The sequence below is a fragment of the Nasonia vitripennis genome, chromosome 1 (genome assembly GCF_009193385.2).
Source record: "Nasonia vitripennis strain AsymCx chromosome 1, Nvit_psr_1.1, whole genome shotgun sequence".
NCBI lineage: Eukaryota > Metazoa > Arthropoda > Insecta > Hymenoptera > Pteromalidae > Nasonia > Nasonia vitripennis.
Window position 1 is genome coordinate 11,412,497 of NC_045757.1, and position 25,234 is coordinate 11,437,730.

General features: G+C 46.9%; 3 protein-coding genes across 9 annotated transcripts in view; 1 reads left to right on the top strand and 2 right to left on the bottom strand.

Moving 5' to 3' along the window:
* Positions 1–6,334: 6,334 nt before the first annotated feature.
* Positions 6,335–25,234, bottom strand: part of LOC100114967 (beta-1,4-glucuronyltransferase 1) — a 31,436-nt gene continuing 12,536 nt past the window's right edge. For 5 of the 6 annotated variants that reach the window (XM_008208159.4, XM_008208097.3, XM_008208328.4 and 2 more), the window contains 3 exons: positions 11,490–12,511; positions 11,216–11,396; positions 6,335–7,875 (listed from right to left, as the gene is read on the bottom strand). In XM_008208159.4, the coding sequence (XP_008206381.1) occupies positions 7,669–7,875; positions 11,216–11,396; positions 11,490–12,511 (1,410 nt within the window). In that variant the 3' untranslated portion in view covers positions 6,335–7,668. Of the gene's footprint in view, positions 7,876–11,215; positions 11,397–11,489; positions 12,512–21,102; positions 21,498–25,234 lie in introns of those variants that run through there. The other variant, XM_016981234.3, reaches the window with a different exon arrangement.
* On the top strand, positions 21,033–23,667 carry LOC116416413 (protein ALP1-like). 2 transcript variants are annotated; one of them, XM_032601366.1, is made up of 4 exons: positions 21,592–21,848; positions 22,257–22,499; positions 22,583–22,932; positions 23,019–23,667. In XM_032601366.1, the coding sequence occupies exons 2-4, from the start codon at positions 22,390–22,392 to the stop codon at positions 23,573–23,575; spliced, it is 1,017 nt and encodes a 338-aa protein (XP_032457257.1). In that variant the 5' UTR covers positions 21,592–21,848; positions 22,257–22,389; the 3' UTR covers positions 23,576–23,667. The 2 variants fall into 2 exon arrangements, with proteins under 2 accessions (XP_031780905.2, XP_032457257.1); XM_031925045.2 differs by having other exon boundaries at positions 21,033–22,499.
* Positions 23,888–24,708, bottom strand: LOC107980516. Its single transcript, XM_016981235.3, has 2 exons — positions 24,433–24,708; positions 23,888–24,347 (listed from the first exon to the last, which is right to left on the bottom strand). The coding sequence occupies exons 1-2, from the start codon at positions 24,593–24,595 to the stop codon at positions 24,154–24,156; spliced, it is 357 nt and encodes a 118-aa protein (XP_016836724.1). The 5' UTR covers positions 24,596–24,708; the 3' UTR covers positions 23,888–24,153.

The window sequence follows — 25,234 nt, forward strand, 5'->3', positions numbered from 1 at the left end:
TTGTCCAAAATGCATATCCTACGCTATCGTCCTCGCGCGAAATTATTCATCGAATATGTACATCCCGCGCAGTGTACGTGGAAATACTTGCCGGCCCTATAAGATCCCGCGGGGACGTCCGCTTGCAGAGTTAGCATACAGATACACTGCCCCCCCCCCTTCGAAAATTGGCAATTTTTCGATCTCGGACGGAAGCGGACACAACGGCGCGTTATCTCCGTCCCCTTTCGCGCGTGATTAAGCGTCCGCTACTCTCGGGCCAATTTAGCGTTATCTTTATTCAGTTTGCAATCTTTCGCGCCCAGTATAGTCGGGATGGTTAATTTCGTGTCCATTTATTCGCGCGGCAGAGGCAGCAGCTGCCGGAATTCCGGAGGCCGACTGCCATTGACCGGGCAGACTACGCCAGGAATTCAGCATTAAAAGTTTATCTTGGCGAAAGTCGAGCCCGCCGCCGCCGGCTCGGAATTCCCGCTACGTTACACATTCACACACACGCTCGCGCGCGCGCGCGCTTAGAGCAGTAGGCTTCTGGAATTCCGTCCCAAGACTCGAAAAGTTCGGGCGAAAAGTTGCGCGAATTCGGGGAAAAGGAGAGAGAGAGGAAAAATTACGCTGCAACAAGCTCGATAAAACAGAAACTGGGAGAAAGTATTGCGTACGCGCGGTAAACAAAGTGTCGTTTCGCGCTTACGCGCAAATATTCCCCGACACGAACTGCTGACGCCGAAAGCTCCGCTCTCCCTATACGTGTCTAACGGAGAGTTCAGCCAATGCATGTGTGTGTGCGTACAGATGCGCGTATTCTCCATTCCTCTCGATATCTCGCGCACTGCTTACATGGCCATCATCCCTGTATTTGCGCGTGGGAGTATTTTTTCTTTTCTTCTTCTTATCTCAAGAAAGTCCGCCTCGAACGTATATACGCGCAGGATTGCGCGAAATTGGCGGAGACGAACGAGAGGAAGAATTTATAAAGTTGGACTCGGAGCAGTGTAAGTATACGCGTGTACACAAGTCTTCCGAAGTATCCGGTCGCCGTGGCCCAGATTCGCAATATGCACGAGCGAGAGAGAGAGAGAGAGAGAGAGAGAGAGAGAGAGAGAGAGAGAGAGAGAGACGTCCCCCTTGTTTCCTGGCGCTAAGGAAGTACCGCCGGTCGAGCAGATGCAGCTTGCCAAGCCATAGTCTCCGACAACGTCCGCCGCGTCCCAGCGGCAAACTTCTATTTACTTACTTACTTACTTATGTATATGCAGGGCGCGCGTACAACTTTCTATTTTCCCAAGCTGCAGCGGGGAGACGCGCATTCGCTCGGAAAGAGTTCGCGTCTCAATATCGCCGTGTCGGCCACCCGTCCCTCTTTCTCTCTCTCCGTTTTAGATGCGTGTCGTAGCTGCACTTGAAACTTGTGTTTACCTGTGTGCGTTGCATACTGTAACATTATACATATCATATACACGATGATGCGAGCGGAGATTGTGTTTGCGTTGGCCGCGGTTATGCTCCATGCACCGGACGAGCTTTCTGCCAGGGAAAATTACGTACACACAATTTTTGCTGTCATTTTTCCGAAGAGTATACCATAGGTACACACTTTTGCAACATAACGATTTTTTAATGAATTTTACTGCGCATAAATCGGTGACGAAAAGCAAAATTCCCGTTGTATCGCAAAAAAGTCTTTAGTAAAATTAGTATACAATACACCATAACTCTCCCGTCATTGCGACAGCTAATTGTGCAAGCGCCACACGCGCAGCCACTCGTATATTGTGCTTGCGCGCTCGCGTTCGTAAACTTTTCCGTCATACTCAACTCGTTGCGATTGTATCCAGCGCAAACAAGATAAAAACGCAAACAAAAATGCTCGTCGGATATTTTTGCGTTTCAGCGGACGGACGGAAGGCAATTAATTTCTTGCCCGCGGCGGCTTTAATCGAAATTCCGTTTGAGGATTACATATCGCTCGTACACACACAAGCGCGCGCGACATTCATTATCGCGCATAATGCTGCGGGGCTCTGCAAGAGGGATGAAGTAACGGGCCGATCGCACGGGTTATAAGCGAAATTACGAGGGCGAGGGATTAAAAATCCGGGCGTATGCGCGTCGGACGCGCGAGAGGAGATTGCATTACTACCATTCGATATTCGACGCATCATACATACATATACGTCCGTGTATAGTGTATGCACGATACGCGCTTGGAGAAAATCAGCGGCGGCGGCGATTGCTGGATTTTTAAATTCAGAATTTTTATAACTTTATCCGAGCGGGAAGTTTTCAGAATTCTCAATCGATGCTATATACATGTGTACACAGAGCGCGCCATAGGGAATTACGCGCAGCGCCAGCTTTTTCATTTTTATTGCTTGCTTCGTTATGGATTCTCAATTCCGATATCGATTCGAAGGGCACTGCTGCTTTCTCGAAAATTCTCTCCAACGTAACTTCTGCTCATGGCCTCCGATGGGAAGACACGCATTCGCGGTAAGAGGAAAAGTCGCGCGTAATTCACGCCCGGTGCAGGACACTCCCGCGCGCGCGCAATCGAGAGAAAGAGAGCGAGTAAAAGCTGCAAGCACGAGGCGTCCGTCTCGAAAATCGCTGATAATCTAGCTATACATCGAGAGCCGCTGCACTGTGTGTCCGTGCATAGCTATATATACAGGCAGCTAGCTCTCGCGCAGCACAGAGCGAGAGCGCGCGTCGCATAAATTAGGGGCTGCAGCAGCAGAATCCGAAGCACGCGGGCTCGCATCCCGAGCACTTTAGAAATTAGCCGCATAATCCATCGAGTTACTTGCGGCGGTGGCGGCGACAGCGCGTGCTAGCTGCTCTGTCTCTGTCTCTCTCTCTCTCTCTCTCTCTCTCTCTCTCTCTCTCTCTCTCTCTCTCTCTCTCTCTCTCTCTCTCGCGCGCGCGCTATCCCTCTGCTAGGCGCGATGTATGTATATGCTATAGCACAGTCGCGCGGGCGTGTATAATACGTGTACACCCACACCCAGGCACATGGGGGACGCCGAGCCGGCTCTACATAATGCATGCGCTCTCTCGTTAGTAGGAATCGCTGCCGTACGTATTTCCCTCACGGATGCGATAAATATAAAAAATTTATGGAGCGCGCGATTCAAAGCGCGCGCGAATCGCTAGCTCTCGTTTGAAACATTCAGCAATCCGTGCGCCAGCTCTGACGGATCAGCCTGTAGCCGCCGTCTTTGCTCTCTCTCTCTCTCTCTCTCTCTCTCTCTCTCTCCTACCCGCGCCTCGCTTTCTCTTTGTTTTCATCCTTTTTTTTTTCTTCTCTTCCGCGGCCTTTTTTACCCCGCGGGTCGCGTGCGATTGCGCGCACATAGACAACGACGCCGGCAACGTCTTCGCCCTGCTTGCGCCAGCGTGCGAGTGCAAACTTTTGATTACCCGCATCTCTGCGAGAATAAGACTCTCTCTTCATCTCTCTCTCTCTCTCTCTCTCTCTCTCTCTCTCTCTCTCTCTCTCTCTCTCTCTCTCTCTCTCTCTCTCTCAGTCTCGTCGGCAAATATTTGAGCGGCGGAAATTCCGTCGTCGAGACGACAGCCAGAAGGGTTAAAGCGAGCTTGATCGCAACCCCGTGACGCCATTATAAAGCAAAGAGCCTCCATGATCTTTCGCGATTCCTGCACACAAGATTTGTTAGGTAATAATATGCCTTTTCTGTCAGGAAACTCTTCATTTTTTACTCCGCCAAATCGTGGACATTATCTCATTAACGCAACCGCGACCTGCCCGATGATCCGAATAGCCTGAATGGGCCGCGCTGCGGTGAACGAGCTTGCACGCGCACGCATGAAAAGAACAAGAAGCGCGAGACTGACGCTCGGTCTGGCGCCCGCACTTGCGGCTGCAGCGCTTCAAAAGAACACTTCGCCTGATTAATCTTAAAGCCGAGCGGCCGTAATCCATTGAGAAGAATTTCCGAGAACTTTGGTAGTCACACTATAAAAAGGAGCAGGCTTGTAGCTCGGTCGATTTGGTGCAAAAAAAAAGTCTCTTGTGTGTCCAAATCAACAGTCTAGCAAAACAGAGCAAAAAAGTAGGCTTTTGGCCATTCAGACAGAAGCAGCTTTCCACTGATCGCTCATCACCGAAATGATATTTACTATAGATTTATCAGTCTAATACATGTATCTGCTTCAAATACACTAATCTTTATTTGCAAACTAAACTTAGCCAGAGTTTGAACTGCAATAACTATGTTTGGCCTGCAAGCTTGTTCAAGCTGCATCTCGGCTGTCATGGCAGCAACATAGCAGAATGCATTACAAATCAACATTATTTTTCGCATAACTACTGCGAATTTCGCGTATGTCCCACGGCATTTTCAAAAATCGCAACTAAATTGCAAACGTTTCGAAGCAGTCTCATGCCAAGTTACAGTTCAATGGCCTCAATCCCTCATAGAAGGGACTTAGAAGCTCCTCTTCTGAAGGAGGTACTATAAAAAGTAGATTGAAGAGTTTTCTCGGAAAGAAAGAACAATTCAACTCGGAAACTGCACGGCAGTGTTTTATTCGTCGATGGCTTAGCACACCCTCTCTATACCCGTCGAATTATTATGCACAAACGAATTAGCAACGGTACAAAATTGCAAAATAGTCGCGCGCGCGAATCGGAGGCGGCCAGGCCGAGCTTACTATAGATTAGTCAAGATTAGAGGGAGGATTAGTCTGGTTCTCGAATTAGGCTTGCGAATCCCTGGTTCGGCCCCTTGGCTCGCATCCCTCTCTCTTCCTCTCTCGAGTTAATCGCTTACCTTTCATCCATCCAAATGACCTTTGAATTCGAAAACTTAGCCCCCCCTGCCTAGCAGCAGTATATTTCAGACTCGGCGACTCCGCCGGCTGAATTCGCGATCGGATGATGCATGCGGAATTGATGAAGATTCGGGAGAGAGAGAGAGAGAGAGAGAGAGAGAGAGAGAGAGAGAGAGAGAGACGAGCGCCTTTTTCCTTGCACTACGAGAGCGTCGAGTCGAATTGGCAATTCGCGTGCGGTAATGCCCTATACAGTATGCAAAGTTGTAATTTTACTGCTCGCGGAATTCCTTGCATTCACTATATACACAGGTTGTTTTGGCAACGAAGAATTTCGTGAAATTTCGACGAGAAAACTATATATACATCGATTGGCGAGGATTACGTTTTTCGCCAGTCTGAGCGCTAATTGCGCCACCGCGTCCCCCTCCCCCCCCCCCCATTAAAAACAACAGATAACAACAACAACAGCAGCAGTATACCAGGAAAAAGCTCCCCATCCCAAAACAAACGTGGCGCGCTTGTGTATTTTCAAAAAGTCAAGATTGGGTTTCACCGCAGCGACGAAGAATCCCTCTCGCGAGGAACGGAATAAAGCCGCGGGAAAGCATACACACAGGGAGAGAAAGAGAGCGAAGAGATAGCCGAAAAGAGGGAAAAAGAATTATCGGTGTAAAAAAAGTTAACGAGCCTTCAGCCTCTCTCTTCCTTTCTCTCAGTCGCGCAGCACTGAATCTAATAATTTAGTCAGAGCCGCGCGCACACACACACACACACTGAGAGCGGGCCAAGCCGAGCTGCTGAGGGGGTATGTACGGCAGGGCTGCTGCATTATTGCGTTACACGCAAAGCCTTGTATATTTACCATCCAGTATGCGCGGCGCAGTAGCTTCCATTTATCCAGCTCTCTTCTTCCAGAGCTTGATGCCGCTATATATAGTATGGCTGCGCTGCACTGCGTCGTGTGGCTACTCCAAATATCATTCCTTCTCTCTCGCCCTTATTTTTCCTCTTTCTCCCCACACACATACAAGCACACAGCTGTAGAGCCGCTCTCTCTCTCTCTCTCTCTCTCTCTCTCTCTCTCTCTCTCTCTCTCTCTCTCTCGCTCCGCATCTTTCTTCCTTTATTCCGGGACACAGCGCGAACGTGAGTACGCGCGTTGCGCGGAGGAAATTAAACCGAGCTGAAACGAGTTGTCGGGTCAGAAAGTGCGAGTTGCTGCGTTCAGTGAGAATATATTTTTTTGTTTCGACTCGATGTATCTGGGCCACGCTAGTACCTACCTTGCACTTATGCTTGCTGGTTTGTGTTTTTTTTCCTCAAAAAAAAAAAAAAAAACGTTGAGCCGGAGCTTTTTAATTTCAGTCCAGCGGAGAGTATCCATTAATGATGCAAGGGCCTTGCGCAGGCAGGCCGAAAAATGAAATCTTTTTGCAGCGTGGAGTATGCCCCGTTGTATATACGCACGGGCGGTTTGGGGAATTACACACTGCCACTGTGTGTACGGTGCGGGTGAATAAACATGTAGTGCGTGTAACGTCGTATAGAAGTTCTCGCTTTTATTGCCCCCTTTCGTTATCCAGCTCGAAATACACTCAACGTTCTCGTCACAAATTCATATAAAAAGTCCGTGCGCGTGCACGTACACATTATAATCGTTAATAATACAAGTGCGCGCGCAGGGCGACATCGCTCGGCCTCGCGCGCGCGCGCGTTACGTGTACAAACTTTGTTTTTATTTTTATATTCATTTGTTTTTTATGCTCCGACGCTAGTGTACAAAACTCCGCCGAGCTTATTCACGCCGTGTGTAAATACATCGAAAGTAAAGCTTATTATACGCTTCGTTAAGGATTTATATGCATCGTGTGCTCATTGTGTGTGCGTGTGTTGCTTGTTTCTTTTGTTTTGATGCTATCCGAGCTGCATATCGCTTGCTTTGTGCTTCTGCAGAACTTTTGCTTTTAAACGCAGTGTGTGTGTGTGTGTGTGCTGTATTGTATAAGTGTATGTACAAACGCGCGCGAGTACGTTTCGCTCGCTGCAATAATCTTTGCTTTTATTTACACAAGTGTTTTGGGGGAATGATAAGTATCTACGCGAAGTGTGAACGTGTAACGAACCTGTGTTTCTAACGCAATTGGCTATACAATAAATTTATATAATTGGCACATTCATGTACATTGTGTTTGAATAACGCAGCTATCGCCGAAAATTATGATATTATTGGGTGTACGAACGATTTGCACTATCCTCGGCTTTAAAAATCTACTTGATATTTTGACACGTTTTGTTTCTTTTCTCGATCGATTTGTGTAGTAGAGCTGTACAACTCATGATATGCTACATTACGGTATATATATTATATCAAAACGATGCATCAACGCTTCTATACACGTATCCAAATAAAAGTACAGTACAGTCCTAATACTGCGGTTAATCACGAGTGTACGTGCCATGCACGGCTTGAAAAACGACTACACACAGACACTACAACGTCGACTATAGATAACAGCATACATAGAGGAAAAACCATGAATCTAGTCGTAGAATCCAATGAAACGTCAACGCGCTCTTTAACGTCGAGCCTCCGCGAGAGCTAGTGCGCGGGCATCGAGTCAATTCAGCGCGCAATATCAGCACCATAAAAATCAGTGAAAAAAGACAGGCCCTTGCACCCCCGAGCGATTTATGCATAGGTCGTACGTTTTCGCGCGACAGCATGATTGTCCAATATAATACCGTAAAACGCGACGAAGAGTCGAACAAAATAAACAGAGACGCCGAAAATTTACGCGCGACACACCGCGCCGAGAGGTAGAGAAGAAAATTGTTTCAAGTCTCGCGTTCGAGCAGATGAGGCCTGTGTCAATTGGGGTTCTTGAGCATCTTGAGGGGGTCGCGCATGTAGCGCGCAAACACCTCCTTCTTGAAGACCTCGAAGTGCTTGCGGTTGACGCTGTTCTGACGCTCGCGCCAGGCCGGCCGACTCTTGCGGGTCTGCAGTCCCCAGTGGACCGTAAAAGTCGGCGAGAGGACCTTGAACTTGTAGCCCGCCACGTACATCTCGTAAACCTGCAATTTATTCAAATTCTTTCTTTTTTCTTCTCAGGGAATTTCTCCCCTGCCGGGGGAGGATATATTTATTGATATGGCTTCGATCGGGACGGGGATATAAATACGACTTATCTCATTCATTCCGGTGGGTTTTTGAAATTTTTCCTACTTTATGAGCCTTTTAGGAGTCTTATACCGCGATGATAATTCAAGAGCTTTCTTTTCAATTATTCGCGACTCCGTGTTTATCGTACATGCGATATGTAACGCGGATATCGTAAATGTGATTTTGTTGCAATTCGCCAATAATGTGTACGCACAAATACACACAGATATACAAAAACCGGAAGGTCTACTACCTGGGATTTGTGACACCCACGCCAGCGTCAGTCTAGTTGAAGCAGCAGCGCTTCAGTCCGGGCAGAACAGCAGCCAAGCGCACATCAAGGGGAAGGACACACAGACTATAGTTTTCTACAGCATCTATACCTATACCTACAGTATATACAGTCAAGCAGCATACAGTCATACTTTTGTACACATATTTTAATAATTGTTAACCAATCCAGTATTTTATATTATCATACACTCAACGCATATTCCTGATATTACCAACAGATTTAAATTATTAATCAGTTCGAATTTAGAGGCAATATTAATACATGACGGGCGACAATTCGAGCAACCGAAGCTTTAATGTTAACCAGATGTGCAATCATCATAAACATTCAACAACGCAAATCGAATAAAAATACAAAAATAAAAACTACTACAGTACAAAAAAAATCAAGAAATCCATTTACCAAAGGTGAGAACAATACCCACATGCGAAACTCATCATCGATACACACCGGCGTCGCGTTACAACGAAGGTAATAACGATAGGGAAGAAGATGAATGAAAGAGGAAGCGTAGTTGAGCCGGGTATATACGTCGGGCACTTCATTACTATTCAAATTAAAGTTTGATCCGATTCGGACGGATCTGATCCGAGATCAAATTGAATCGGCCTCGATCCGCGTATACATCTATAGCCAAAGACGCGCCATAGCTGTACATTTATATTTCAATATCCTGCCGCAATTGCGGATATCTTGCCGTACATTCGGCCTGCATCGTCATTTGCTCGCGGGGAAGAAAAATTCCGCGCGATCGAATTAACGCGCTCGACTTCTTCCCCGACGTATGAGAACGGCTATACTCGTCGCAAGAAGAACTAAAACAAAGCGGGCTTTAAAGGGCCGCTGTAAAGCGGGTCAAGGAAAAAGAAAAAAGCGCGAACTCTCGGTGTTATTCATTAAAAATTTTCCACACCGCGGGCTATTATTCAGTCGAAAAGTTTTGGCGCGACTATACACACCGACGAAAGTATGAGCTCAGCGCTTACAATACGATCCGGGGGTCGGAATTAATTCGCCAGAAAAAGTTCCGATATCGTCGCTCCACTCGTGTTCTAGTCAGTCCTCCGATGCATCTACACGGATGGATGACTAATAGGGAGGCGAGCGCGAGATTGTTCTGTCGGAGCAGAGAGAGGACGCGCAAATTGAGATATGCCTGCCGCCGAGTATACATCTCGAGATTCTGGCCTCGGCCTCGATCCGCGCATAGAGGAGATGTCGAGGGGAATGCAGCCCATTGTGCGCGCCTACGCATTATGCCGGCGTCGCCAAAGCAGCGCCAAGACGCCAATGGGAATGACGTCGCGTGTACGCAGCTCCTGCTGCTGCTGCTGCTGCTGCTGAGGCTTCATTCACAAGAATTACCCACACTATCTAGCTAGCGCGCGTGCATACCTCATTATTATGCATTGTTTCCTGTTGAAGCACATTGTCGCCGGATATGCGGATATTTGATGTTTCATTTACTGCAGACGCGACGAAAATTTCCTGACTAGAGAGAAATTTGAATTTCGCGCGGGGTTGCGCGGCTTTATCGCACGAACTTACAGTCAATGGCCAACAGCCATGCTATAGCTTTTGAATTACATAGTTTTGATAAACAAATTATACGATTGAAATTCATAAAATCCCGTAAAAGGAATGCACTGCATTTGCCGAATGGGTATTTGCAATTTAAACGCCATACAATGTGGCGCATACCGCATGTATGTGCATACGTTGTAGCAAGCAAACGCCGTCGTATTGATTCCGCAGCCAATCAGTACGTTAATCTGGAGTGCGCGGCTCAAATGCCGTTACGTTTCAAGCACTGAACTTTCAATCAATTATAAAAAAAAACGGTTGAAATGTTGGATGATTTAAGTTTTACGTCACGACGTTTTATGTATAGTTATGCTCTGTATAGTAAAGGAAAGAGATTGATGATTTCAATATCACGTCTGTTCCCCACTTCCCCCATTCGTTATACTGCAGCCGCGTATTCGCGGTGAAAAAAACGTGTTTTATTACAAGAGACCGCGTCTTGCGCGCACCGTAATTACCATCAGCATCACTAGTTTTTCGAGAGCAATATATAACTTGCCAGAGCGCATTAAAAGCTCTCCGTGAATTCGTGGAATCGTAATCGGGTCGATATTCGGCTGCAGCGATTCGCGAAATTGCCGCTCGATTTTTCGAAAAACTTTCTTACACTTGAGCTCCGACTGATGGATACGCGGTGCCGCGGCGAGTGCAGCGAGAAAAAAATCTCCTCTCCGGGCAGATGTGGTACAGCCGTTCGGCCGAGAGACTTTTTGAATTGCGCCTCGCGCAGCGGCGAGAAGGGGGAGTTTTTCGGTTAACGCAGCACAATGGGCGCTCGAAAGGAATATGGAAAAGCTCGTCGACAAAAAAATAGGGCTCGCGGACAGTGTAGATCTTGTAGCGAAGCGTCGCCTTTTTCAACGCAACACAATGCCGATGTTTGCCGAGGGGAAAAACTACATCTAATTCTATACCCGGGGCTCCCAGGATTCGCGCATGCATTCGCAAAAGCTTTGCGGAGAAGTCGCGCGCGATAAAAACAAACGATCTGGAAGCAGCTGTCCGTAAATGAATCTCGAGATTTTCCTTTCTCTCTCGTGGCGCAAGTTACGGCCGAGAGCGCAGAAATTAGAAGTAGCGCAGAGGGAGAAGAAAGCTCGATCGCGCGTCTAATGTAAACATCCGCGACTCGGAAAAAAGAAAAGCTGCGTCTCTCCCGCGCTAGCGACAAGTTCGAGACGACGACGATCGGTTTCAAGAGCCGGACGAGCGAGTCGCGGCAGCTCGACAAGCCGTGAAAACTCGTTTCGCAGGCAGTTAAGCGAGTTTGACGTTTTGGCAGCGCGCGCGATGTGCATGTGTGCTTAGACGTACAAGGTATAGAGGCGTGTATGCGGATGTGTAGGTGTGTATATGGAGCGCCGTGGACCCACCTGAGTATTTCTGGTGTAACCGTAGCCCATAAAACGCTCGTCATGCGGGGGAACGAGGTCCCTCGCGACGTAGAACGGCTCGTACAGGAACTCAAAGTTGGTTACGTCGTGGCTCACGTACGCCTTTCCCATTTTTAAGTTCTCGTGGGCTTTATAGCCGGGCGTCGCGTCCAGCATCCACCTTTAATAGGAAAACTTTTATGCCTTCTGCGCGCACATACACTCGGAGAAAAATTCCACCGCGATTCGCGGGCTGTATGTATGCGGGGCTCACCTCGTAAAGTTCGTCGCGAACTGATTGTGGATGAAGACCTTCTGGTGGAAGGGCCGGGCCAGGCCCTTCTTGGCCAGCCGGATGAGCTCGCTCTTGTTCTGGGGGAAGCGCACGCGGGCGTCGAGCTCGTAGGTCGGTATGACGTAGGCGCACTTGTCGCACTTTTCCTGGCCGAGGAACTCGTCGAGAACGCGGCTGAGGTTCGTGCTGGGCACGATGTCGACGTCGGTCAGGAAGACGTAGTCGGTCTGGCAGTTCTTGCGCGCGAGGTTCCGCATGTGGTTCTGCGGGTAGACGTTGCGGATGCGCCAGTTGGTCTGCTCGTTCGAGATGGCCCGGGTCATCTGGTTGAGCGTGCCCTCGGGCTTCTGGCAGTCGAGCAGCCCGTCCGGGGGGTAGTAGCGCGGCTGGGCGCGGGGCGGCCGGTTCCGGGGCACCGCCAGCGAGAAGGTCACCCGCTCGCGGATCGGCTCGTAGCAGTGGCGCATGTACTCGAGGTAGCGCTGCAGCACCTCGAACTCCTCGTCGCCGGCGGCGTAGAGGGCCACGGATATCGTGCCCGTCCACTGGTGCACCACCTGCACGAGCGAGCTCAGCTTCTCGAGGGACGTCTGGGTAGCCAGGCAGACGCGGCTCGACTCGGACAGCTCGACGAAGCGCGAGCCGGTCATCACCGAGTCGAACATGCGGTAGAGCCGGCGCGAGTCCCAGCGCCCGAGGCGGATGTCGAGGTTGAGGAAGCCCGTCGAGGAGTCGTCCATCGGGCCCGGCGCCTGCTCCGGCTGGGACCGCTCCTGCGTCGTCGTGGGGACGCACGGGCCGCCCGGGAGGCTCGCCGCCTGCGGATCGTCCTTGTTGCCGGCGAGGACCTCGTCGTTGCCGTCCGGGTCGGCCAGCAGCCTAGCCAGGCTCGAGGACCGGCCGCAGGTCTCGGACTGCAGCAGCAGGAAGGTGAGCAGCATGTTCGATAGGCCGAGGACTATGACGCTGATCAGGCTGAGGTTCCACGGCCGACATCCCAGCTGCAACAGAGTGTTAATCGAGCAGACGGTAAGGGGCCGGCAAATTTTGATCGGCACACTGAAAACAAGGCCGAACGAAAGAGTAGAGCGGTACGAGTGCGAGACAGTTCGCCAAACTCGCGCGGCGCGCCCCTCTCCGGAGTAAGAACTTTCTCGCCCCGAGAGCTACCGTGCCGCGGAAGTTCGAAGCTTCTTACTGCCATTCTTTACCGCCGCGAACAAACCACTTAAAAACTTTACCTCGGAACAACAAAAATTACGGACGGATGAAATAACAACATTCTGCGGGCTGCTTTATTCTTATGATTTGACGTGACGCACGCATCCGCCGCAACTCTGAAGCGCGAAACTTTTGCCCGCTCTTCGAAATGCAAACAACCATGGATGATCGCGAAAAGCCATTAAAACGCGCGTGGATTATTGACACGGTCGGGTGGTACGCACACTATAAAGAAACTGCGCCGCGCAGAAGAAAAAATGAGAGAAATCAGGGCTCGTCGACGAGGCTCTCCGAGCTGGGAAGGAGCAGCTCGAGCGAGAGGAGGAGCTGAACGCAAAGTGGCTGTAAATTACATCAGGTAAGTTGGCCGGTGCTTAAGGTGGAGCCGCAGCGCGCAACTCTATCGTGAATAGCCATTCGGGCGTGAGAAGTTCTCGAGGTCGTTTGCAATTTTTTCACGGCGACAATATACAAGAACTCGCCGACAAGGTAATTAGCGCGACGTAAAACGTCACGGCAAGTCCGGCGCACGAACCTGCAGGAGAACGTAGTTCACTTTTTTTCAGCAGCAAAGTTTCTTCGTCGCGCAGTTCGCCCTGTACGAGAGAGAGAGAGAGAGAGAGAGAGAGAGAGAGAGAGAGAGAGAGAGAGAGCAGGCCAACCCTTTTCAGCGGAAGAAACGACCGAGAAATCTTATACACGCCGTCGCATTGCAGCAGCAGCTCTCCTCGTTCCTCTTTATTTTTTCATTTCATTATTTCTGCTTTTCACGTCGCTCTTCAGCCGCTTTTTATGCCCCACCACCGCTACTATATACACCGACCATATAGCTGCACTCGTAGCGCTGCTCGTCCTCCTCGTATCTTCCTTCCCTTTTATTTACCTCATCCCCCGCGCGAGTGGGGCGCGCGCAAAACCGCGGATATTAAATTTCGCGATCCGAGAGCGCGAGAAGTGCAATTACGATTGCTGGACTCGCTCGCATACTACGACAGCGTGTGTACACGTACACGCGGTCGCTACTCCTCGCGCTGCAATCAGTCCGATAAAAGAGGAAATAACCTATACGACGTGGCCGCTATTTTGGGAAGCGGAAGTTACGGCCAGTGCGGCTGCGTGGACGAGCCTTGACCGACTTTTATGGAAAACGGATATCGAAGGCGCGCATCGCCCGGGAAAAGGAGGGTTGATGCACCATGCATTCAACGACTCGCCCTCCGAGAGATATCGGCTATATTCCCTCCCTTAGATCTAAGTGCTGCGCGGAGTGCGGAGGCTTTGTTCCTCAATAATGGACGCACAATGCCAGAGTACGCGGGCCCGTGGAGAGACGGACGCGCATACATAATAATGATTCGCCGAATGCGCCGCCGCTGCTGCGCTCTCTATAGAGGAGGGAATTCATCGGTGCGCTTCGTCTGCGGGCGAAACCAATCGGAGCGGATGCTATCGCGGATCGATGAAAAAAAATCAACCGGAATGAATGAGGGCGAGCTGATTCTTGGAAAATTCAAAAAGAGCACCACGGTGGTGCGCGAGGGTTGTTTATTTTTACCAACTTTCTAACTCGCACGTCTAACTCTCTCCCTCGCGACGCTGCAACCTTATCTCGAGGGGGTGAAAATCTATACGGAAGTCGAGACGCGCGGGGGCTGCGTTCACCGAGGCAAACTTATATACGAAAGTTTGGATTGACTATGACGCGGAGTGAAGACGTTTTCTTAAAGTTCGAAATGAGGCGGGGCTAATCTATTTATGAAAGAGAGTGTGAGAGAGAGAGAGAGAGTACGCGTTAAGTAAATAGTTTAATTTAAAAGACGCTCGAGAGCTGAAGACCAACGCGATTAGCAGCGAATACAGAGCTTCGACTCGCGCATCGATAACTTTGGATTATTGCGGTTTCGGAGAAAAACTAGTTAAACAAAACTCGCTGGGAATCGAATTTAGATGCTTGAAAATAAAAATATCTGCAGCGTTACTTTTGTCCCATTGGCTTTTTTCTGACGAGAAATAATCTATGTTTTAACTGAGATATAGAGGAAAAAAATTGGTACCGTTATTTCGATTTTGACCTCATTGGAAAAACATATATACTGCGTTATTTTTGACGAGAGACATTCAAAGTAAACAAAAGGACCGCGTCAATGTTAAAAGTTTCACAGTTGATCAATGGAAAAATTAACGAATCAAAATTCAGCTATTAACAATACAGTCATAATTTCAGGTGTGCCGTAAATAAATTTCCCCGAAGGACAATAAACCGCCGTCTGGTTAGTTGAAATCGCAAGTCTGCAAAAACCAGCGCGAGCAAAAGAATTGTTTATCTCGGTGAAAGACTGCTAAAGCTCTTCAAAATGAAACCAAAGCTTTCGCGTGCGCGGCAGAGGCGTAGAGTATTCAACAGAAATGAGCCAAAGCTCCTAGAATTTCCGGTATTTTCAAATGAGAAAATTCCTAATGCACGTGATCCCGACTCGGAGGAAGAGCAACAAACTCAAAAAGAGAAAGAAATGATTAACAATCCAGCAGTATGCCCGTCAAAAGCACTTTACAACACAGCTCCGCGATGACCCATCGTCATCCAAGACAAGCTCTCAGCGGCCGCGCACAAGCGGAAACTGACGCGCATCGTCCTGCAGCCGCAGAATCGCTCGCGATAACAAGCTGAGTTCGCATGATCAATCACCGGCGCGGTGTCGCGTCCCCTGCAATTTGTCGCGGCGGTGGTCCTTTGCGCCGCGCAGTTTTCCCCCCTGTATAGGCGTATATGCGCACCCGCGCAGCGACTCTCTATATTTTACAACAGCAGTCCGCATGTATATTGCATAGGTGGAGTAGCATGGAAAAGGCGCGCAGTTGCGCTTCATCCCTCTGTAGATATTTCTTCTTACACCGCCGCGTGCCGCTTGCCAGTATACACTCCTTCTCCGTCTCGCTCTCGTATTTTCAACTAACGCTCTTATAAAAGTACTTCCGTCATGTTTATATGCGTTTGTTTTGGAGTAGCTTGCTGCGGGATTTATGTCGGGCTGCCTGAGTTTTTCGCTTTCTTTGCTCGCCCGGAAATGTATATACGCTTGCGCTCGCGCGGCCGACGGGGCTTTATCGCGGGCTGCGTGTTAAATCAAAACTGGAACAGCCCGGCCGCGCGTAATGCCGCACGGCATTTTTCCCTCATGGTGAACTTGCCTTGTTTCCTCTCCCGCGCTTACCCGATCTATCTTGCGGAGTACGGCTTCGAGATGAGAAAATCAGTCTGACGGCGCTCGTCGAAACGAGCGAAAAGAAGAAGCGTTTGAGTTCTGTAAAAGCGAGTTCGAAAAATTTTTAATCACAGCCTGCAATCTCCCATTCAATTATAACCTTAATAACTCTCCTCGGCGCGCCCGAAATATCATATAATCGCTTGGATGTTCAACACTCGTCGGCGAGTGTACACTCGGGAACTGCTATATTGACCATTGTACCTGCCAAAGTTTACGCGGGCGCGCGCTCGCAGCTTAGATTGAAATGCACACTGTTTATAGAAGCTTTTCAGTACCATCGAAGAGAGAGAGAGAGAGAGAGAGAGAAGCCCGGCTCTCGTCGAGGAAATCGATTTCGCGCGTGCGCGACTTGCAGTTTCGCGCTAAAGATAACTTTCGCCGGTTTCGCGATAATTGCCGCAGCCGTTTTGAATTCGGCGCGCATTATATATAGCTATGCGGATCAATGCACTCTCCCGATGTTCCGCGGATATAGAAAATTAATACAGGGATATCGATCGGGGGCTAATTGGCGTTAAAAAATATCCTCGAAGCTCGGCTAAAATTCACGCGCGCGCGCGAGAGAGAGAGACGCGCTTTGACCCACTTTCCGGCGGAATCTCGTTAAAAGTAGTTGAAATTGACTCATCGGGCCGGATAACTAAAATAACGGCACTGCGATGCACTGACAGAAGGGACTTTTCCGCTGTGTTCTCGCGCGCTGGATGAAATCGCGCTTTGGAGTCTCGAGAAAACGTCGACGACGTCGCGTAATCAGAGCCTCTCGTATGTGGATCCCGTTGAAAACAAACTTTTTTCATATCTCCGCGCGCGCAAGCCTCTCTCGCAACAAAGCCGCCTATAGGCCAAGTGCTGCTGCAACAGTGTATTATATGCGTTTATATAATACGCGCGCGTCGAAATTCTTCTTTTCCCCCCGTAAAGACCTTATATAGGTGTATGAGAGCCGATCCGTTTATTATCGCGCGCGTATCTCCTCAATGGACTATTCAGCAGCTTTTGGCCCGAGCTCTCTCTCTCTCTCTCTCTCTCTCTCTCTCTCTCTCTCTCTCTCTCTCTCTTCGAAGGCTTCCGCGGCGCAGATAAAAAAGAAGAAGACGGAGTAGGAGGAGAGGAGCCGGACCTCGTCGGCGAGATAGCAACGGAAATGGATGGAGCTCGGCTGATAAAGCGGAGGAGTATATATATATATATCCGTGCGCGCGTGTGTGTGTATAAGGCTGCGCCGAGATTAAAATCGCCGTGCACACACGTGTGAGAAGGGGTGCCGCGGGAAAAATGAGGCTATAAGCCGATAGGCCGGCTGGGAGTCTTTCAATTTATTCGCGAGAAGAGAGGCTGAATTCGCCGTCGCGAGCGACGAAATAAACTGAATGCCATTCATTACGCGCGCGCGCGGGGTAAGCTCTTTGCGCCAGTGCAGCCACACGGCGATACACGCGCGCAGCTTCTACGGACGCTTCCTGTCTCGGGCCAGACTTTTCGTTCTCTCGCTGAAAGAGCCGCGAATTGGAAATGCTTTGAAACGCCCTTTCTGCTCCTTTGCATCAGCAGCGCGCGCGCGCGCATAGCTTCGACTGCCTCTGTATATCTTCTCTCTCTTTCTCTCTCTATACATATATATACAGCTGCCGCTTCTTCTTCCGGAGCTTCTATCAAATACGACTTTTCTCGCAGCAGACTTTATCCGTGCGCGCACATACACAAATGCATATATACGAATATATATACACACACACACACACACACACACATACACAGAGCCGGCCGATCACTCGGCTTTCTTTATTTTCCTCTCGCTCGAGCTCTCCTCTTTTTAATAGCCGACCTCGCGCTGCAAATATCTGCCGTCGGCTTTTAAAGGGAAGCGCTGACAGGGGATGGGGGAAGACATCGAAGAGCTCGCTTGGGCGCGAGAATGGCACGGCTCGAAACAAAGAGCTGCAGCGAGGAATAAAAGAGAGAAAGAGCTGCGAAACTTGATTTCGTTTCGCGCTGCTGCAGCCGGGAAAAAATGTGTGTGTATACGTCGGCGACGCCGATGACGACGACGTCAAACCAACTCGTGCGGTTCCGAGAGCCCGAGAGCGACGTGTATGTATATACACGAGTATAAACGTGTATGTGTGCGACTATATACACGTTCTCGAAGGATGGGAGTATACCGACGAGGCGAATACCTAATCACGTTTACCTCTCGTTAGCGAGGTTTGCCGACGACTCTCCTCTCTCTCTCTCTCTCTCTCTCTCTCTCTCTCTCTCTCTCTCTCTCTCTCTCTCTCTCTCTCTCTCTCTCTCTCTCTCTCTCTCGCTTACACTCGAGCTTTTTTTCTACTCCCTCTCGCTCCTCCTTTGCGTAATTGGCGATGTGAATTTCGTCGTTTTCTCTCAGCGTCGAGTGTCTTCAAGTGGTGAAAGCGCCAGTGTTCTATTGAAACGCCTTTTTTCGAACGATATACTCGCGGAGCTTCGCAACCACTGCATACCGAGCTTGCGCACGAAAATAATGAAAATCCGAGGTATGGATAGAGCTTTTTTTCTCGAAAGCATCGGCAAACTCGATCCGCGAACAGGAAAAACCCTTGATTTTCTCTTTTCACGACTACTCTTTTGCCGACGCGCTCTCGTCGTGTGCGCACACGCGTAAACGTGCATTCAATACACGCGCATCGCTTGAAAAAGAACGCAGGCTGCTCGCGATGATTTTTATTCCAACTACGGGCCACGTACAAAAAAAAGCTTGGAAAAATCGACAGGCCAAACGTCAAAGGCGCTTTCGAACGCTCAAATATAAAAAAAATTCATTTTCCCGACGTACGAAGCAACTATAGCTATACATCTGTACACGTGTTAGCTGCGCTATATGCCTGTAGGTATATATATAGGTTGTATGTAGACTTTGCGCGGAATAACAAGGGGAAATATGGTGATCGTGTATCGTCTCGACGTTGCACGAAAGGATGAACGAGCGCACTGTAGAAAGCTCGCGAAACTTGGCAGATCATCAGGGAGCGACGAAAATATACACCGCCGACCCGCGTTTATCTCTATTTTGATGTATGGTCCGCCGATTATTTCGACTCGGCGTGCGTGAATGAAACATAACGCACATGAATTTTGAATATTGTGTATACCGCTTCGTTCCTAAACTGATGGGCTAGGGCGTCATGAATAATATTGTATCTATTTATTCATCGATGTTTGAAAATTGGCAGCGCGGGCGGATGGAAATAATTACGATTCATGCATTACAGATGCTAAATCTGAAACAGTCATTGTAATCGTTTCACTAAATCATCATCGGAAATTCGTGGAACGTAAAAAAGCTCCAAAATCGAAGAGCGAACCGACCTAAATCGCAAAGCGCCGCAAACCGATAGCGCATTCGACAAAGCAAGCAGTGTAGCGCGCGATATCGGACTGATGCTCGAGCTGCTAAATCCCCCAAACGCGCGGCTTAAAAACGATACATTTACCCAAACTCGGGAATGCGACTCGACCTTCCGAGCAGAAGCTCGTCGCGGAGTCGTATAGGCGGCGCAAGCGAACAATACGCGCGCCAAGTTGTTTCAGCTCGGCGACGAGAGTATAGGCGACGCTGGGGCAGAGTCAACAATTGCGGTAAGCCGAGCAGAATAGACGGAGAGTGACAGAGAGAGAGAGAGAGAGAGAGAGAGAGAGAGAGAGAGAGAGAGAATCGCAAGAAGGCGGATAGAGAGATGATTCCAACTGGGCGTCGAGCAGCAGCCCAGAGGCTATGCAGATACCCCAGGCGTTTGCCGCTTCAAAGCCGTTCGCCGCTATATAGCTCTATAGATACATCCCGTCGAACCGCAGCTCGGTCAGTTAATGAACTGACTCTATCTCCCTCTGACTCTTCTTGTTGGAACACACAATGTGTCCGACGAGTGCAGGTGCTACGTCCGATCCCGCCGGAGCTTGTTATGTGTGCCTGCATGCGCGATGGAGGAAAAGTTCATCGATCGGCCTTGTACGTATACGTACGGGGCAGTGTAGGTATTACAGGCGCTCTACCTACATTTGCACGTATTCCGTACAGTTAAATTCTGTAACTTTAAATGAACATTTTCTTTCGATTTAAACGTTTGAACAACTAGTACGTTAGAGAACGTATTGGTGAAAAGCGATGCACGCTAATGGTGTTTCTATTGGTTTTATTGTCTAAGATAACGTTGCGCTTGCGCGTTACCAAAAGAAACAGAGATTTTCAACTCGAGAAAGACGGTTGTATAAAAAAAAGCAACGAGATGTCCGATGCTTGGCAGCTGTCGCCCGGCGAATTTACGTATGAATCATTGATGCACCTGTAAGAGAACCTTCTGTTCTCCTGAAAAAAATCCACCGACGCGACGCGAGGGAGCTTTTACGAAAAACTTTTGACGGCCCCTCGTCGCGAGAGAGCGAACGTCGAGCTTTTAATTGAGCTCTCTCTCTCTCTCTCTCTCTCTCTCTCTCACTCTGGCGCGCAGCGGAGATCACAGTTCATAAGTAGATTCCGCTTGTTTGCTCTCGCGTCGCCGAGCGAACGAGTATATAGAGTACAGTACACGAAGCGGAGCACAGTCACCCGCGCGCAGCAAAAGTTAGTCGCACGACAGGTGAACAAGTTGGAAATCAGCAGCGACGTTCGGCTCATTGTTTGCCGGCGTGTAAGTATACTTCGTCCCCCTGACGCAGAACCGCGAGAGATAGAGAGAGGGAGAGAGAAGTTGCGCTTGAAATGTCCCGCGTATATGTAAGTCAAGTCTCAAGACGGCTCTTCTTCCGCGACAACTCGTTGCGACGATGTACAATCGCATGGATTGCGCCGCGCGGCAAGTTAATCCGAGAAGAATATACTGCCAGCCTTCGCGAGAACAAAAGAAAAGTTCGGGGCTAACGGGCCCGCGCGCATTTAATTTGCCGCGAGGGAAAAGTAGTTGAAATTTGCCGCGAGACGAAACGCGCAAGCTCGCGCAAGTCACGTGGGACTCGGCGGCGCGCGCTCAGTGGATAAGGACGAGAGCTGCCGAACAGCGAAGCGAGCGAGAGCGGAGAAGGATCAATCGAGAGGTACAGCGATAACAAATAAAAGCTCGACCCACCTGAATCATTGATGAATGCCGACAGGCGAATCGAAAGCCGTCGGGCTTGGGCTGCAGGTATAACTTGAAGTCGTCGTCGTCGCTGTTGTTGTTGTTGTTGTTGCTCGAGGCCCGTCGAAGGCAGCAGCCCGTCGACTCGCTGCACATCCGCAAGAGAGAGAGAGAGAGAGAGAGAGAGAGAGATAGCAGAGCTGCCGTCCTGTGCCGCTGCTTCGTCGTGTCCGCGGGAGAAGGACAGTCAAGGTTCCGGGCACTATATGCGTCCGCGATTGTTTAGGTCTGATGGAAAGAGCGCAGGGATCCTCCAAGTGCGGCGAATGGGCGCCATGTTCGGCGGCGGATGCATGCGCGGGGAGCCGCTGCGCCTCCTCTCCGTCGATCGATTTTCTTTCGGCCGCTAGGCTGCGTCTACAATTGACCGACTTCGGTCAAGCGAACGTATACGGTCGTGAATTCGATGATGCTGCCACCACAGCTCAGTTTTTCACTGGTTCTCGACTAACAGACCTTATGAAAAACTAACCTACGCGACATTATATATCATAAAAGGCACGATATTTTGAAAACACAAATTCAAAATGTTTAAAATTTACTAAATGTAGTTACAAAATTTTGTGAAAAATGAATATATATAACTAATACAGGGACAAAAAAAGCATAAAATATATAATTTAAGCGAAATATTGTTTATTGATAAAAAATACAAAGCTTACATCAAGATCTTGATACTAAACATCAAGATGTTTGTAAGTCTATATATATAGCCTCTATACACACATATGACACATACACCAATTTTGATTCTATACCGGTACAGCACATATAGTCTTTATTGCCACACAAACAAACAAACACTTAAATGGTTACCTCCAAAATAAACTGCCAATCAATTTCCCAAAATTTGTATATATGGTAGTTATAGATGATTGTAGCTTATTCTGCATTGAACATGTTATTCTGTATGACTTGATATATATTCTGAAACAAAATATATGATTTTGTGGTGTATAATATAAATAAATATTCGTGGTAGCTTATAATAGAAAATATTTAAGAATATATTTAATAATGGATAGGGTCATTGTACGTAATGCCATGAATTTGTGGATCAACGTTTATAATATAATCAGTATTTTTTTGCAAATTTGTTTAAGGAAATGTAACATTCGTCGGTGGTGGGTAAAACCCCATTTGCGCAATGATTTGAGGGATGAATACGGAGCTTATAACTGTATTTTTAGATACTTTAAACTAAATGACGAAGAAGAATTTCAAAAATTTGTCAGTATGACAAGTGAACAATTTGATGAAATTCTTGAACTTGTAAGACCACAGTTAACAAAAAGAAGTAAGAGGCGAGCACTAACACCAGAAATGCGTTTAGCTGCTGTGTTAAAGTAAGTAATATCTATATATTGTATTTAAACACAGAATATTATATCTAAATATGCTTATATTCGAAATCAATTACCAATTACAGTTTTCTTGCACATGGTAATAGCATTCAGAAAAGCGCATGGATGTTTTTGATTGGCAGAAGTACCATGTATCGATTAGTCATAGAAGTTTGTACAGCAATATGCAATGTACTAGAAGAAAAGTATGTCTCTTTTCCATCACAGGATGATTTATCAGTAATTGCGAATATGTATTGGAGAATATGGCACATGCCTAATTGCTTTGGTGCAATAGATGGAAAGCACATACGAGTAAAAGCTCCACCAAACTCTGGTTCATATTTTTTTAACTATAAGAAGCATTTCAGTATTGTACTGATGGGACTAACTGATGCCTTCTGTCGCTTTATTTGGGTAAATATAGGTGATTTTGGTAAGATGGATTTTTTACTTATGTATTAAATGTACTGTATACTTTGAAAAGTCGATAGTGTGATGATATTATTGTTCATTTAATAGGTTCGTCAAATGATGCAGGTATTTTTCAGCGCAGTGACCTACGTCAAGCTTTGGATAACGAAGAAATTGATATACCAGCACCTACTTACTTACCTAGAACAGATGTGCTATGTCCATACTTTATCATCGGTGATGGAGCATTTCCATTAAAAAATTATTTAATGAAGCCATACACCAGAGCCAATAATCTGACACATGAAGAAAAAATATTTAATTATCGTTTATCTAGAGCTAGACTGACTATTGAAAGAGCTTTTGGGATTCTGACAAAGAAGTGGAGAATATTAGAGTCGCCAGTAGATTGGAAACTAAAAAATATTGAGACTGTCATAATGGCACTAATTTGTTTGCATAATTTTCTAATCACTGAGGAAATGAGTAAGGATGAAGCTGAAAGGAAATATGTATTTCATCCTTATAACATAGAAAATGAAGCTGAAATCGGTATCTATTTAGGAGATGAACCAGAGGATGCAACGAGTATAAGAAATACTCTAAAAGATTTTTTTTGTAGTCATTTAGGAAGTTTGCTATGGCAAAATGAACGAGCATTATGAACGATAGTATATATATTTAAAAGAAATATTAAGCATGAACAATTTCCTGCTAAGCTTATTGTGTGTTATATAATAAAAATTTTGTATTAAAAGCCAGTGTTATTACTAAAAGCAATGCAATTTTTATACAAAAATTATGTTGATATATACTTACAGGAAAATTAGAAGTATCATCAAAGTATATAGGTTATGTTTGTACTAACACAAGTTTTAAATATGCAGCTTCTGCTATATATATATATATATATATATATATATATATATATATATATATATATATATATATATAAAGGTCTCTGAATTGGCGGGAAATGTAACATATTTAAAGTTGGTGAAGTAAGATTAAATTATAATTAAATGAATATAGATTACATTTATTTTAAGAAATATAAATTCGTTAATACTTGTACATCGATGAGAAATATCAAATTTGTATAATATTATTAACTTTAGACACCAGTAATTATACAAGGAATAAACATTGAAATGTTACGATTACGTATATAAATAATGAAGTATAATAAACGTTAATTAAATTATAAAGAATGTCACTGACAGAAATGAAAATAAAAGTGAACTCAAACCCCGCGTAAGTTGACATTTCTTTCTCCATTTCGGTGTCTTGCGAAATGTTCAAGAAACTGCATGCTGCTTAAAATTTCTATCTGCTTATTGGTCAGCATTCCTATATCGAGCTCGCCCCTTGCTAATCTTAAATTTATAGAGCTATATTCTCTTCTCAAATAACAATAAATTGCGTTGGCTCTGTCCGCTGCAACAAAAGAGAATCTTTATAATAAATATAGTTCTTTACCCGAAGCCCTTATTATTAGTACAATTATACATCGTAAACTTACCGTCGATGATAATAGCGTTGTTGAATTCATTTCGAACTGTATTCGCAATATCATTGAATGCTTCTTTTCTTCTAACAATGTTAATACTGTCGGGGTGGAGATGATCATATAGAAATACTCGTAGTCTCGCTTCTCTAGCCACTGACACATGCACAGGATTCATTTTGTTTCTTGTATGATAAAGCACGATGTTGAAAAAAACAATGAGTTTATATGCGTTTTTTGTCTCGGGCACTTATAGCTCGCAGTGTCCGCGCAAATGTGTGGTTTTTTCTCAGAAGGCGCCAAGGGCTCAAGACAGCGAGAGATAGAGAGAGAGAGAGAGAGAGAGAGAGAGAGAGAGAGAGAGAGAGAGAGAGAGAGAGAGCTAGAGAGAGATCAGAAGTGGAACAACAATAGGGGAGGGGAGACTTTAAACAATGTCGCGCCAATAGCTGATTCCAAAAAAATGGACGAGCGCGAAGAAGCAGATATATAGCAGAACACCGACATATATACCACGTCGTCAGTTGTATGTAGTTCTATCGTTCGTTCTTTGCTAGCTGATTCTTTACCGTCCAGCATTTTCGAGAGTATTATCCTGACAGTAAAATGTACGGAGATCTCATTAATCTGGTAAGAGAAAGGCCGTATCTTTACGACAAAAGTGATCCAAATTATAAAGAGCGGAACAGGCGTTTCGGCGAAGTTGCTCAGATTATAAATGAACGCTATGGATTGCAACTGACAGGTTTGTTGCAAGAAAGATAAAGGTATTCAGAATAATAATTATAAGCAATATAAAATGAAAATAATTTTCTTT